At 43.1% G+C, this 14,708-nt stretch overlaps 1 protein-coding gene across 3 annotated transcripts in view; it reads left to right on the top strand.

Moving 5' to 3' along the window:
- The window catches only part of SEMA6A (semaphorin 6A), a 131,274-nt gene that overhangs the window by 68,891 nt on the left and 47,675 nt on the right, over nucleotides 1–14,708 (top strand). For all 3 annotated transcript variants that reach the window (XM_006078741.4, XM_006078739.4, XM_006078740.4), the window contains exons 4-7: nucleotides 4,298–4,358; nucleotides 5,335–5,397; nucleotides 6,099–6,200; nucleotides 12,194–12,284. In XM_006078741.4, the coding sequence (XP_006078803.3) occupies nucleotides 4,298–4,358; nucleotides 5,335–5,397; nucleotides 6,099–6,200; nucleotides 12,194–12,284 (317 nt within the window). The remainder of the gene's footprint in view (nucleotides 1–4,297; nucleotides 4,359–5,334; nucleotides 5,398–6,098; nucleotides 6,201–12,193; nucleotides 12,285–14,708) is intronic.

Below are 14,708 nucleotides of genomic sequence, written 5' to 3'. Positions count from 1 at the left end.
CTTGCTAAATTAAGTTGAATGTGTCAACATGTATCAAATTAAGTTGAATGTATGTGTGGGTGGGTGTATGTTAAACCTGTATTTTTGCAGATAATATATAGTATATATTATTACTTTAGCAGAATGGCAGCAGCCACCCAGTAGAAGTTTTTGATAGGGATCTAGTTCAGAAAATACTCATCCTCTGGGAAAATGTTATTCAAACAGACCATGTCTTAAGGATGAATGGCCTGGTAAGACTACTACCCAGACAGGGATCATATGGATTTAGGTTTTGTTTCAACTCTACTCTTAACTTACCTGGACCACAACTTCTCTGGCTGTTCAGTGTCCTCTGTTAAATAAGAAACTAGAGTAGAATTTCTTAATGGTGTCCCCTGGGATTCTAAAAATACATGATCCCCCATTGGGGACAGGGGTTGTGGCTTATTCAAAATATTTCTAAATAAACAGCAACAGGGAGCACTATCTTGTGGGGTCCACTGTGGTATAACCTGGGTCTAGACTGATGATTGTTTTACACTGGGAAGGAGAAATAGAGATTATGTTTGTAGTACCTGTCTGGCTGTGAACACAAGTAAAGTAAATAATAACAGTGCTGGTTCCTTCAAAGCACTTAGATGTTCTGAAAATACAAGCTATACAATGTAAAGTTAAAAAAAAAAAACACTGGCTAGATTAAAATATCCTATGAGTACCCTACATTTTGGTCACAGGGAACAATGCCAAAGCACTTTCTAAAAATTCTACTTCACAAACACTGAGTACATACTTATTGTATGTGCTATATAAATTGCAAATATAGTTGTAAGTTCTTTATAAATGTTAATTCATTCAATCCTGGGGCAAAAAAAAAAAAAAAAAAAAAAAACCCTTTGAGTTAGAGCTGTTTTCATCCCCATGTATACCAGGAGGAAACCCAAGTGCACGAAGGTGGAATGACTGGGTCAGAATGACACGGGCAGGATTTGAACTGGAATGGTCTTTCTCTAGAGTCTAGGTCACTACTCTCTGTGCTCTGCAGCCTACTGAGCCATAGAAGGCCTACTTGTCCTGGTAATAACCTTCTAATAGCTTTTCCCCAAGAACAGTAGCCACTGTGGGTATTCATTAAAAACATTCCAATGAGTCCCCAGTAGCCACCTCTCTGGGAGAGTATTCAGTTCAGTTCAGTTCAGTCACTCAGTCGTGTCCGACTCTTTGCAATGCCATGAATCACAGCACACCAGGCATCCCTGTCCATCACCAACTCCCGGAATTCACCCAAACTCACGTCCATTGAGTCGGTGATGCCATCCAGCCATCTCATCCTCTGTCGTCCCCTTCTCCTCCTGCCCCCAATCCCTCCCAGCATCAGGGTCTTTTCCACTGAGTCAACTCTTCGCATGCAGTGGCCAAAGTATTGGAGTTTCAGCTTCAGCATCAGTCCTTCCAGTGAACACCCAGGACTGATCTCCTTTAGGATGGACTGGTTGGATCTCCTTGCAGTCCAAGGGACTCTCTAGAGTCTTCTCCAACACCACAGTTCAAAAGCCTCAATTCTTCAGCACTCAGCTTTCTTCACAGTCCAACTCTCACATCCATACATGACCACTGGAAAGTATTAGCTCCCTCTTAAATACCATTTTCAGTTTCCTAAATGTAACAGGGATGGAAGATTACATTTGTACCCAGTTAGCTAAAGGCTAGTCAAAACAAATGATTGAACATTATATCCGTGAGAAATAGGCTGACTCAAGAATCTTCTATGAATTGTTCACTTTGCAACCCAGTCTTTAGGGGAAAAGAAACATAACCGACTACCTGATGACTTTAATTTGGCTGTGAAACAGTCCAAGGGGCACCAGAATTAGGAAGAAGGTGCTGTGCAGACTTCAAAGTGACCAATATTACCCTTTGTTAAAACCAAGACTGTTTCATCCTAACTCCTGACCCCAAGAAAAGAAGAAAGGAAAGAAGGAAACAAAGGAGAAACACATTCACTTTTGTAACACTATAAGACAGACTCATCTTTGGTTAAAGGTCAAATCTTGACCTTGGTTAAAAGTCAAATCTGTAACAGCCTAGTATTGACATGTTGGTTTTCACTTTGTGCAGTCACTTTCCTGGAGTATGCACCCGTGGAAAAATTCCTAAATGATTTCTGTGGTTTGCATATTTAGGGTCTCTCCTTTCTCTTAAATTTCACATTTCCCAACAGAGCCCCAAGAGATCCACGTTCCCAGGCAACCACTAACATGATTTAAAGTGAAATCCTTCCCCAGACTCAAGTCATGCCAACATAGTTCAGTGGTGCTCACTGGAGAGGGGAAGGAAGAGAAGTCCTAGGATTGAGCAGTTTGTGTTCAAGTAACTGAGTTCAGTAAGAGCAGCGTACGAACCCGGGATGCGCACACAGTGCTGGGGAAACCCCTGACCCTTGATATGTGGTTTAGCATAATGCATCGTTCTGTGTGTTGGGCAATGTGATCTCTTGGAGGCTGAAAAATATTGCCACTGTCCAAAGGAGATTTCACTCATAGAATTTTTATTTTTAAAAGGCTCCCCAGTTCTTCTAGACAATAGGTGTCAGCTATCAGAAGCCATGTCCCCAGCCAGAACCCAGGGACTGAGTGAAGCTTGATGAGCAATGCCCCTTTTCAGTTCTGCTTTATTATTATCCATTTTGTAAATTCTTTTTTTGTTGTTTAATCTCTGAACTGCTAATTAACATAAACAGGCCATGCCAAAGGGGTGGGGGGGGGGTGGCAATCAAGAGCTTTCTGAGGAATTGCCAGTGCATATTAATCAGATGTTAATTTGCAGTTCATATGTTCAGCTCCTACTTAAAGTTTTGAGGAGAGGCAGGGCCAGAAAAAATCTAGAGTCATCTCAAAGCTGATACCAAAGTAATAGGCAATTCCACTCCAATAATGAACCTGACCCACAGCACCGCCAATAAAGTCAAACAAGCAATAAAGGAATGCCATAAAACTGCCTCAGAATTAAAGGGCAGAGCAGTTCTGGCACCCTACTGGAGTCTGAAGAACTTTCCAATTCAGCAATTTACAAAACAGGCTCCTCTCTCTCTCCCTCACCACTCTTACACACACATACACACTCACACACACTCACAAGGGCAAGGGAATTTTATAGGCCAACTGCCTTACCCCCTCCTTTTATTTTCATAGGAGAAAGCCTGTTTTTATTTCTGTTTTTCGGTGTTGTTCTTTCCCTAAAAGTAGTAGCAAACAGATTTCCAAAGAACTGGGGGCGGGGAAATGGAAGTGAATCCTGACAGCAGGATTCACTTTTTTCTTTCTCTTGTCTTTCTCTTTTCTTTCTTTTTTCTCTCTTCCCTTCTCCCCTTTCCCTTTCTTTTAAGTAATGAGGGGCCCTGAAAGTCTGCATGGGAGCCTTGAGGTCTTGCTTTAAAGCTGTGGGTAATTTTCCAGCCCCAGGACTTCCTGCATTTTAGAAAAAGTCAATGTTATTTCAAGGGAAAACGAGCTGTTTTGCTTTCCCTCACTAGCCCCCCATCTCCTCAGTTGAATGTAGCGCTTTTCTTTTCTTTCTTCTGAATTCCAGACAAAAACGCCCTTGTACTCAGCTCACACAGAAGGGGATGTTTAAATATAGCCCCACACCTGAGCTGCTCATTCTGTTTCTCCCCTTCCAAGGGGAGATTGGCAGCAAATCATAAAGACAACCAAGTTCTCAGCAAAACAGGAAGGTGAACAGAAGCAAGAAATGTAAACTTTAGCTCAAGTACATCTTAACCTTAATTGACCATCACTGTGTGAAAAAGAGTGGCTTCTGGAAATAATTTTACCTTTATCGTCTTGCGTCTTGTCAATCAAATCATCAAAGGTAAAGCTGAAAATATGTTTTCGAAAAAGTGATGGAGATAGACATTAGCTTTTTGTTAGCTCTCTTGATGAACAATTCTAGCATGTTGAATACCAAGTGAAAGGCTATGCGAACCCATCTGTGTGCTAGTTTGGAAGCCTATTTAACTTTCAGACATCTCCCACCTAAACTACGTATGTACATACAGATGTTATTGTTACGGGATGCAAGAGACTACTGGAAAGTTTTCATAAAAGGTGGCAAGATGCCATGATTTCTCTGAAGGTACTGAATGTGTTCCTGAAGCATCTCTTAGAAGCTGAACCCTCCCCTTCTTCTTGCCCTTGGATCTTGTTTTTAATAACATGGATGTGGATTTATCTGCCTTGAATGAGACATGGACTCATTCAGGAGAAAACGCACTGGCTTGACTCGTGCGTCTAACATTCTCTTAATTCTTTGTTTATAGGGACCATATTTATACTGTTGATATAGACACCTCACACACAGAAGAAATTTATTGTAGCAAAGTAAGTAGTTTTAAAACGTTCTTTCAGAAATGAAGATCTTAGGATGGGTCTTGGAGAGAATATGTATTGTAAATGCATTCATTGAGATGACATGGCTTAGAATAATTGGGAACATCTTATGAAATTCTAATTTGGGGATGAGTTAGGGCTTAATATGAAATGGTTATGTACTTCATATTTTATTCATCAATTACATGCACATAAACACACTGGAATTTTAGGTAATTCCTAAATTCTTTGAATAAAATATTGGATGTTTGTCCAGGAAAAGATCAGTTTCCATATGTAAACTTTTGTCCCACAAGTGTTTCACTGTTATGTTTCCATATCTTGCAATATTACGTTTGACTCAACTGTTGTGGTTCAGGAATTTGATCATTATCCATTTCAGGCAGATATAAAATATAACCTATGCTTTCTTATAACTCCACATGGAGGTATTTTAAGTTAATAAAGTCTGCCCCAGAGGTAGATGATCCCTTCAACACATGAATTTATGTGAAGGAGTATAACCTGAATTAAATCTTTGTCCACCTAAAGTGAATGTCCCCTTTATGTTTAAGAAAATGACTTCCATATTTTAAGGAAAAGGCCTGCTTTATGGAAACTGATTTATCAAGTGAAAGGAAAGGGCAAGGACATGTATTTTATCAAAATGAGCATAATTTAGCAAGTTAATGTGGATATTTTATGTGAAATTTCCACACTGTTGTTTATTCTTCTTTCCTTTCTCCTTCATCTTTTTCTCAAAGAGAAGATCATTTTGTAGTCTAATGAATAGATAGGGGTTCAAAATTAAATGAACATTTCCATTTCTAATCTTTTGTTGTTATGGTGAATTAATCACGGAGAAAGGGTGTGGAAAGCTTTCAATAAATATATGTTTAGCTTCTAGTCTCCCCCAGGGAACTCTTACTTCTAAAATCAAATGCAACAACCTCTGGGCTCTAATTGATTTCTTTCTTGATCCCTGCAGAAACTGACATGGAAATCTAGACAGGCTGATGTAGACACATGCAGAATGAAGGGAAAACATAAGGTAGGCAATTTTCATTTCTTCTGCAGCTGCCACTTTGGGTTAAGTTCTTGACTGTTATCTCCAGCCGCAGACCGTGATGTGGAATGGCTCACGCTAGTCCCTTTTCCCCCAGTAATTGCTTCTTCCATCAACTTATTGAAGGCTTTAATTTGCAAAAAACAGTTTGCTTTTAATGTGATGAAACAGTATGACAGCTGCTAGGGCTGCATCATGAACTATTTAGGGGGCACCAGGGACTTTGGACCCCACACTGGCTTGTGCTGAGTCTTCTGAGCACACTTGTTGGGAGCGCGCCTCGTGGTCCACAGCCCTCAGAAAGTCTGCAGCAAAGTCCAGAAAGGCTGCCGCAGACCCAAGGGGTCTGCGCCTCTGGCCACAGAGCAGCATAAAACACACTCCAGCGGGGGACCTCGTGCATCAAGGGACTCTGGAGCCTCTGGCATTAAAATTAATGTGACGGGATGCTGCTACATCCTGGATTGCCTTCCTTTGATGGCACAAACACACACCTCCTGTTCTTATTTACTGTTGAAAAGCAGTTGTTACTATCAGCATCATCTTGGGGGTAAAAACACCGGGACTTGTCCCAGGAGAATGCCCCGGCCACCTGCATTTTCACCTTGCTCTCAGCACATCATGGCCCACGGTTGAATGGGTTTCTACCCTGAACTGGACACCCACAAGTTTGAACTGTTTTTCAGGATGAGTGTCACAACTTTATTAAAGTTCTGCTGAAGAAAAATGATGATACTCTGTTCGTCTGTGGAACTAATGCCTTCAACCCTTCCTGCAGAAACTATAAGGTAAATGTTGTTCTGTCTGTTGGAACCACACAGCCTGGAGGTATTTCATAATTTACTGCGATTGTGCCTGCAGTCACCTAAGAGGGTTAATCCAACACCACCTGGGTTCCTCTTGCTTGTTCCGCTTAATGTAGTGCTCCACATGACTGATCCTGAGCAGGCTTCTAAGCTTCCTGTTTGTTCAGGATTGACTGACGTGGCTTTAAAGAGCCAACCCGGCAAAGTACGTTTCTGTTAAGACCCTATTCTCTATTGTTCAGAATGTCAGCCTGTGCACCCCATAGACCATGTGGATTTCCTCTCTCTCCCTTTCTCCTCTTCCCTCCAACCCCACCATCTCCTCTCTGAGCACAAAAGCACACTTATACTGTGAACGATTTCTATTTTAAAAGGGATCTCAAAAGCATGCCATTGGAAACTGTAGACATTCCTCTAGGTAAGATTTTCAAGAACACAGGAATTTAATTCCATTCAGAACTCAGCTGACTTGACCATGGTCTGACTTATCTTGGCCTTCATGCAACTGGGAAAAAGATTAACCCTTGCAGCATTAATAAATCAAGTTAGTTCATCTGCTAATGGTGTCGCTGCAGGAGTGGAGGTAAAAATGACCTGAGGTCTTGACCCCACATCTTTACTTTCCTTGTCCCTCTTCCTGCAGTAGTCTCTTGTTCAGCAAAGACGTACTGAGTTTCTCCCACGACTAGGAATTGACACTATAAAGACAGATACAAGGCGTCCATTCTTAGTGAAGCCAGACAGGGAGAAGAAAACTTCAATCCATGGGTTTGCTGCCATGGTGGCATAATACAGAGCATGATGGAAGCATCACAGCAAAGTGCTTACTTCAGCCTAAGACGAGGAGTCGGGGAAAGCTTCCAGAGGGAGGTGGACAACCCCTCTCTTCGAGTGCTCCCTCCTGTTGTCGGGACACATGGAACATGAACACCCCAGCCCAGGAGAAACCCGAGCATCTGTGATTGCCCAGAACCTGACATAGTGTCTCCAAACAGGTGTTGAGTTCATTTTTTGTGGGGTAAACAGTGAATGAGATAATGCCTAACCTCAGTCTTAAAGAAGAAGTAACCAAATGAAGGGAGCGGGGCATTCCAGGTAGGGGAACAGCATGAACAAAGGCATGGAGTAAGAAACCATCTACTGAGCTTGAGAAACTTCATTTGGTGCCAAAGTGTTGGACCGTGAAGTGACAAGTGACAATCAACAAGAGTCTGCAGAGGTAGGTGGCCCCAGGGATGAAGGGAAGGGAAGAGATTCAGGAAATACTGAAGTGACCAAAACCAGGAGGATTTATGTTGTTGTTGTGTGGCAGAAGCCAACACAGCACTGTAAGGCAATTATCCTCCTATTTAAAAAAAATGAGGATTTACTAATTAATAAGAAGCACAGGATAAAGAGAGAGAGGAGTTAAGAACTACTGTGAGACCATCTCCTGGTTGGGTGGCTGGGGCGGCCATCAATGTGGACAGGGAGGACAGAAGAGCGGTGGGGTGGTGAGAACATGGGGGGTTCCATTTTGCATATGCTGAGTGTGCCTGGCACCACAGATGGCAATGCCTACAGGACATGAATAGAGATCTCCAACAAGAAGATGGACGGCTCAGCCTTGATTTAGGGAGAGACACGGGAATGTCTAGATTTGGGTTTCACCAGCATAAAGTAAAACCTTAGGGATGAGAAAAGAAATGATGGGCTGCTGTCAAGACCAGAGGGCTCACCAGCCTGGGCTGGACAGTTTTAAAAGACTTTGCCTTAGCACAGCAGAGGGAAAATCTATTTTACCCTCATGCTCATCTTCCATGTATGTCTGAAAATGGGCACCAGCAAGGCCAGCATTAGAGTGAGGCAAGGGAGGCACTCCGATCAGGTGCAACATGCGAGGGCGCACCAAAAAAAATTCAGTAATGGGGCTTCCTGGGCGTCAGTGGTGAGGAATCTGCCTTGCAATGCAAGAGACATGGGCTCAATCCCTGGTGCAGGAAGATCCCACACGCTATGGAGCAACCATGTACCACAACTACTGAGGCCATGAGCCGCAACAAGAGAGGCCACTGCAGGGAGAAGTGCACGCAGCAACTAGAGACTGCCCCCTCCCCCTGGCTCTTAGTAAATAGAGAAAGCCCACTTGCAGCAACTAGGACCCACCAGAGCCAATAAATAAGTAAATGATTATTTTTTAATTTAGTAATCAAGATACATGATTTTTTCAATGTGGTATTTTTATAAGTCTAAACTAATGCCAAAAATGTCAAAGTGTTAGTCACTCAGTTGTGTCTGACTCTTTGCAACTTCATGGACTGTAGCCCACCAGGCTCCTCTGTCCATGGAATTCTCCAGGCAAGAATACTGGAGTAGGCAGCCATTCCCTTCTCCAGCAGATCTTCCCAACCCAGGGATCGAAGCTGGGCCTCCTGCTTTGCAAGCAGATTCTTTACCATCTGAGCCACCAGGGAAGCGGAGGATGAGACAGTTGGATGGCATCACCGACTCAATAAACATGAGTTTGGGCAAACTCCAGGAGATGGTGAAAGACAGGGAAGCCTAGCATTCTGCAGTCCATGGGGTCACAAAGTTGGACATGACTTAATGACTGAACAACAACAATGCAAAAAAATACTATCAGTAGATATTAAAATTTCACATAATGACAGGAGCTAATTCAGGTGATAAGAGGCAGCCCATCAAGTCAAACATTCAGCCAGTAACAGTATACTGGAGCTCTGACTAATTCTGCCACTTAATATTCCATCCCTGTGTGTCACTGTTTAGGACTCATTAAGATGAATGCTTTGAACAAATCCAAATGAATTCCCTAGCTGGAGACCTATCTCATATGACAAATTACAGGTTTCCTTGGCACTGTGTTACCCAGCCTGCAAGGGATCCAGCTCCTTCTTCCCACACGTGTTCCATTCCCCAGGGTGCTCCACTGCCTTCACCTCCCCCTTGTTCTAGCCACACCTGCTGAGACATGTTCCAGGAGCCCAGGGCCTCTCAGGAACAACAGACAGGGTATACCTAGCACGGAGAATGGCAGTGAGAACTCTTGGCATTGCTCAGAAAAGTGTTTTTAGAATCTCTGGGCAGACTGGGACTTTCCCGAGGACATGGGACATAATGTATTTGGGTTCAGAGAAAATGGACAGTCTGTCTCATAAGTGCTTTTTAATCACCAGATCAGGACCAAAGGGTCAAAGCAAAAACAATAGCCAGTCTTCCACTGAAAGACCCAAATCACAGAGTTCAGAAGCATCAAGTGAAACTACTTTGAAGCAGGAAGGTGACAAAATTTTGGTCTCTGCTTCTGCACTGTGCCCTGACTTCCACAAGTTTTATAACAGAAGTAAGCTGAATATATTAGAGAGATTAGAGCCCCAAATAAGATTATCCAAGGAAGAATTCTGAAGACTGTCCATTATAAATCTACAACTACACTCCATACCTTTTCCCTCCTGTTTTCTAAACCTCTTGAACTTCTGCACAAGTCAGGCTGGTTCTTAGTATAATTATCTCCACCCCACGGTGATTTAATTTCCCAGGGGCTGTTGTTAAGTCTGAGATTTGATGACTGCTACAAGGATTAGTTCTTACTTCAGGGAAAGAGGATTTCACCATGGCATTGTCTTGTGTCTGGACCTTTCCAAGTTCACAAACCAATACATTAATTCCTCATTGCTTCCCGCCCGTGACTAGCTATAGCTGTGGCCGCTTTTTTAGAAGTAGGTACATTTTAAAAAATATATTCCCCTCATATATTACTGTTTCCCCAGGGGCAGGATTACAGCCTGCAACTGCTTGGGATAACAGCATTTCTGTTGCATCACTGTATAGCGGGTATCGCTCTGAATACTTGTCACAGACTGCAAAGTCTGTCGCAGTTCAACAGGAAGCTCTTGTGGGGATAAAATATTAGGAAAAGACTTTCATAAAAATGTGCCGGGCAAGAGTACATTTGCTTTAAAGGGTGTCTAACCTGAACATCTTTCTCCTAAAAATGTATTTTTAACACAACTGCTTCATGTGATTCTCAGCCACAGTTTAAACAAGCATTATGGCTTTGATGGGGGAGATCCCAAAGTGGTTGCACATAGAAAGGCCTGTCCTATCCTTGAAAAGTTTCTGTGGGTTGAGGGCAAAGGGCACAAATGATTGGACTATACTAGCGACTGCTCAGTAAGGATCTCACTCTTTCCTCCTGGGCAGCAACTCCAGGCACCTTGATTTAAGGCACTTCGATTTTAGTGCTGAAGAGCATTTCACAGATCCTTCCTCAGTGCTGTCTTGGGTTTGTCTTCTTTCCATTTTCATATATGGAGTCAAACCATGCCACTGCCAGATGATAAACAAAATACCCTAAAACCATAAAGAAGATTGAAATACAGAGGAGTCAGAACATTAGTACTGTGGAAGAGATCACTGTTTGGTCTCTGTGATGCTGAGATTTAAAAGCTAGGAAGTTCTCATGGTGTCAGGAAGGGAGGGTGGGAGGAACCCCTGACTTATTGGTCTAGATGGGCCAAGCACTGACAGTTGGCTGATCAACAGAGGTTCATTTCCTGCTCACATCACAGTCAAGTGTGGGTCAGTCGAAGAGTTTCCATTCTGAGAGGTTATTCAGAAAGCCAGCTCCATCCTGCTTATATGTCTGCCATCTCCTGTGATCTCTTAGGATCTTGGAATTCTCCACTGGATCCTTTCTAGGATCCAGTGAAGAAGATGGAAAGAGAAGGGAAGAATGTGGACAGAGAGCAAGAGTGGAGGATCTGGGGAGGTTTTCAGGGGCAAGACCTAGAAGCGGGGCAGAGCCTAATACTCACACCCCATTGGCCAGAGCTCAGTCATGTGATCGCACCTGACTGCAAGGGAGGATGGGAAATGTAGTTTAGTGTGATATGGAGGAAAGGGAAATTTAATTTGTTGAACAGCTAGTAAGGCTTTACCTCACCTGCAAATGCCTATGAGCCAGGCAGGTAACTTGTAAGAGTGAAGCAAGCAGGATGTCAATACAATCTATGGGTAAAGGGGTCTTGGTGCTAGAGACTATATGCCGATCTGAAGAAAATGGCAGGGGTGGCCATTATTCAACTGTACCTTGCTGCCACTTGGCTAAGAAGGGCCTGAATTGACTTACCCACATGTTCAAAGGATGAAAGAAATCCAAGTTTTCATAAGCAATCTGCCTTTTTTAAAGAGAGTTAGTTTTCCTTTTTCTTTTTCTGAACATACTCAGATGACCAAACAGGCAGGCTAGTAATAACCTCTAGGGTATAGGAACAAGCCTGGGTTGGGCACAAGGAGATGGGAGTCAAGTGGCAACCACACTGCTCATATCCAGGGCCCGTGGGAGCCTCTCAGCTTCTGGGCCTCTCTTTCTCATCTCCACAATCTGAGGGTCAGACATGTTTCTGAAGTAGGTGCAAAGGCCACCTGAGCTCTGCTTGCATCCGTGTTTTTGTTCATGCTTGCTGATGCCATACTATTCTAGCAGATAACCTGAGAAAGAATTCCAGAGTCTTTTCCTAGAACTTAACCCACAAAGGCAAGACTCCTCTGGCAAAACAAAACCAAAACTGAGGTCATTCTCTGTAGAGTTCATGACTTAGCAGATAATTCTAGGGGATAGGGGAATATGTTTTCCTGGTGAATACCTCAGAAATCCCTTTTCCAAGGAGAAAGATGCTTATTTCTCTAGCATTCCAGGAGGATATGGGAATCTCTTTATTGTCATGGTTCTGAGTCAAGCAGACATGACTAATTCTTCTGACTCTCCTAGCTACAGAATCTTGGTCAAGTGACTTAATCTCTCTCAACATCAGCTTCCCCATCTGAAACTAAAAGACTTAACCTTAGAGAGTATTTGAGTATTATTTGCACCAGGCATATAAATTGCTCAAAAAATTAAGTGCTTTGTAAATATTAGTTGCTGTTATTACTGTCGGTTGTTGTTCCTAATTTAGTCCTATTATTTCATTTAGATGGATACTTTGGAACCTGTGGGTGATGAATTTAGCGGAATGGCCAGATGCCCTTACGATGCCAAACATGCCAATATCGCACTGTTTGCAGGTAAACGACCTGATTTCCTGATTTCTCCTCATTGCATTTGTTTTCGCGGGCTCAGCCTGTGGCTCTGGAGGATTTGCAGGGTCACAGTTGTACTTTGATTCTCCGGTGACTACTGTAACTAAGAAAGCCTTTTCCATTTGAAATCATATGGAAATTGTACTTTTGTTTTTTTGTTGCTGTTCAGTCACTCAGTCGTCTCCAACTCTTTGCGAACCCGTGGACTGCAACACGCCAGGCTTCCCTGTCCTTTACTATCTCCTGGAGTTTGCTCAAACTCATGTCCATTGAGTCAGTGATGCCATCCAACCATCTCGTCCTCTGTCATCCCTTTCTCCTCCTGCCTTCAGTCTTTCCCAGCATCAGGGTCATTTCCAATGAGTTGGCTCTTCACATCAAGTGGCCAAAGTATTGGAGCTTCAGCTTGAGCATCAGTCCTTCCAGTGAATATTCAGGGTAGATTCCTTTAGGATTGACTGGTTTGATCTCCTTGCTTTTTCTTTTTTCTCTCCTCACTTCTTAAGACAAGTCTTTGCCATGCTTACCCATGCTTCTCTGCCTTCAGAAAGAGTAACAACTTTGCACTGAACATGCGACATACTGGATAGAGCGTGTCTGGGCTGAAGTAATAGAAAATCCCACCTCGAACCCCCAGTGTGAACTGAGTATTTAAGGTGGGGTAGACTTTGGGGTTGCTTTGATTCAACAACTCATTCATCTCACCCAGGACACAGGTCCTTTTCATTTCTCTGCTCAGTTTTCTTTCTTTCTCTGAGGGAGACTGGCTGTTCTCACAGTCATAGGATGGCTGTTGGGTCTTAATTAGGGCTTCTCAGGTGGCACTAGTGGTAAAGAACTCACATGCCAATGCAGGACATTTAAGAGACATGGGTTTGATCCCTGGGTTTTGAAGATTCCCCTGGAAGAGGGCATGGCAACTGACTCCAGTATTCTAGCCTGGAGAATCCCCTGGACAGAGGAGCCTGGCAGGCTACAGTCCCTAAGGTTGCATAGAGTTGGACGTGACTGAAGCAGCTTAGCACATAAACGCATCCCCTTATCTACATATAGAAGGGAGAAGGAAAGAGGCGAAAGTAAGCTTCTGTAAGCTCTTTCTGTTACCAGCACATCTTCTCAAATATCATGACCTCATGAGCTTACATGCCTGTCTCTGATAAAACTGTAGTGGCCAAAGAGATGATACTGATGATCAGAGGCTGACCAACACTCCCATTGCTATTCCTTCCTTCCACTGCAAAGGATATAGAATGAAAGCAAATAAGCCATGACTTTCAGCCATCTGAAAGTGTATGTGTGTGGGTGTTTTATTGATAATTAGAAATTTATTTAGGAATTCATTGCCAGCTGTGCTCGTTGAGGTGGGTGCAGGGAGATGTATTGGTATAGGAGCTCCTCCAAAGGTAGAGCATTCCTAGCAAGCAGCCTTGTAAAAAACACAAAGTCATGTAAACCTATTTGTAAGCATGGGTAGGGGCAAGGCCACTGGAAAGAGTGCTTGAGGATTATATTCTGAAGTGCCTAACTTCTACTGCAGCACTTTTCTGACACTTGGAACCTGCATTAGTAATAGAGTAATGGAGGTTGTGGACTGCAGTGGAGAATGTAAATTTAATAAGGAAAAAGAGGCACCCCAAGGTAGAAAGAGGAGAATGAGCAGAGTGTTTTCCGAGGCCACCAACTTTCCAAGAGCAAGCCCCATGAAACCATCTTGTGGCTGCAACTCCTCCTCCCTGGAAGGTGTATCTGAATCCATGTTCACTGAAATGCTTGAAAGCTCTTAGAACTTCCACTGTTATACACAGAAGATACTTGTTGTCCCTGAATAGTTGTCATATTACCAAGAGTGACAAAATAGTACTCTATTTTACGAGTAAAAGTTCTGGCAAGATATCCAGTTTAAAATGTAAAACAAAGAGTATGGAGGAGTGTTCAGTAGCAGTAACCACACACACACACACACACACCCACTGTCCTCTCCTCCTCAGGTATATCCATATGACCCGGAGCTATGATTCTATAAGAAAAATTGTGATTTTTGCAGATGCATGTGCATCAGTAGAAAAGTTTGCCATCTGCAGCCAAAATCTAATCCAGAAGGTCAACACGTACAGATATATGACTGCCAATAATGTAGATATGAAGACAGCTCTACCTGAAACTGAGCAAATACCAGTTAAGACCAAAGAAAGTGAAAGTGAAAGAAAATGAAGTCGCTCAGTCGTGTCCGACTCTTTGCGATCCCATGGACTGTAGTCTACCAGGCTTCTCTGTCCATGGGATTTTCCAGGCAAGAGTACTGGAGTGGGTTGTCACTGCCTTCTCCAGGGGATATTCCTGACCCAGGGATTGAACCCAGGTCTCCTGCATTGCAGGCAGACGCTTTACCCTCTGAACCACCAGGGACCA

Source organism: Bubalus bubalis, chromosome 9 (assembly GCF_019923935.1).
Source record: "Bubalus bubalis isolate 160015118507 breed Murrah chromosome 9, NDDB_SH_1, whole genome shotgun sequence".
NCBI lineage: Eukaryota > Metazoa > Chordata > Mammalia > Artiodactyla > Bovidae > Bubalus > Bubalus bubalis.
Note: the sequence above shows the minus strand (reverse complement) of the source record. Positions and strands in the feature narration are given on the sequence as shown.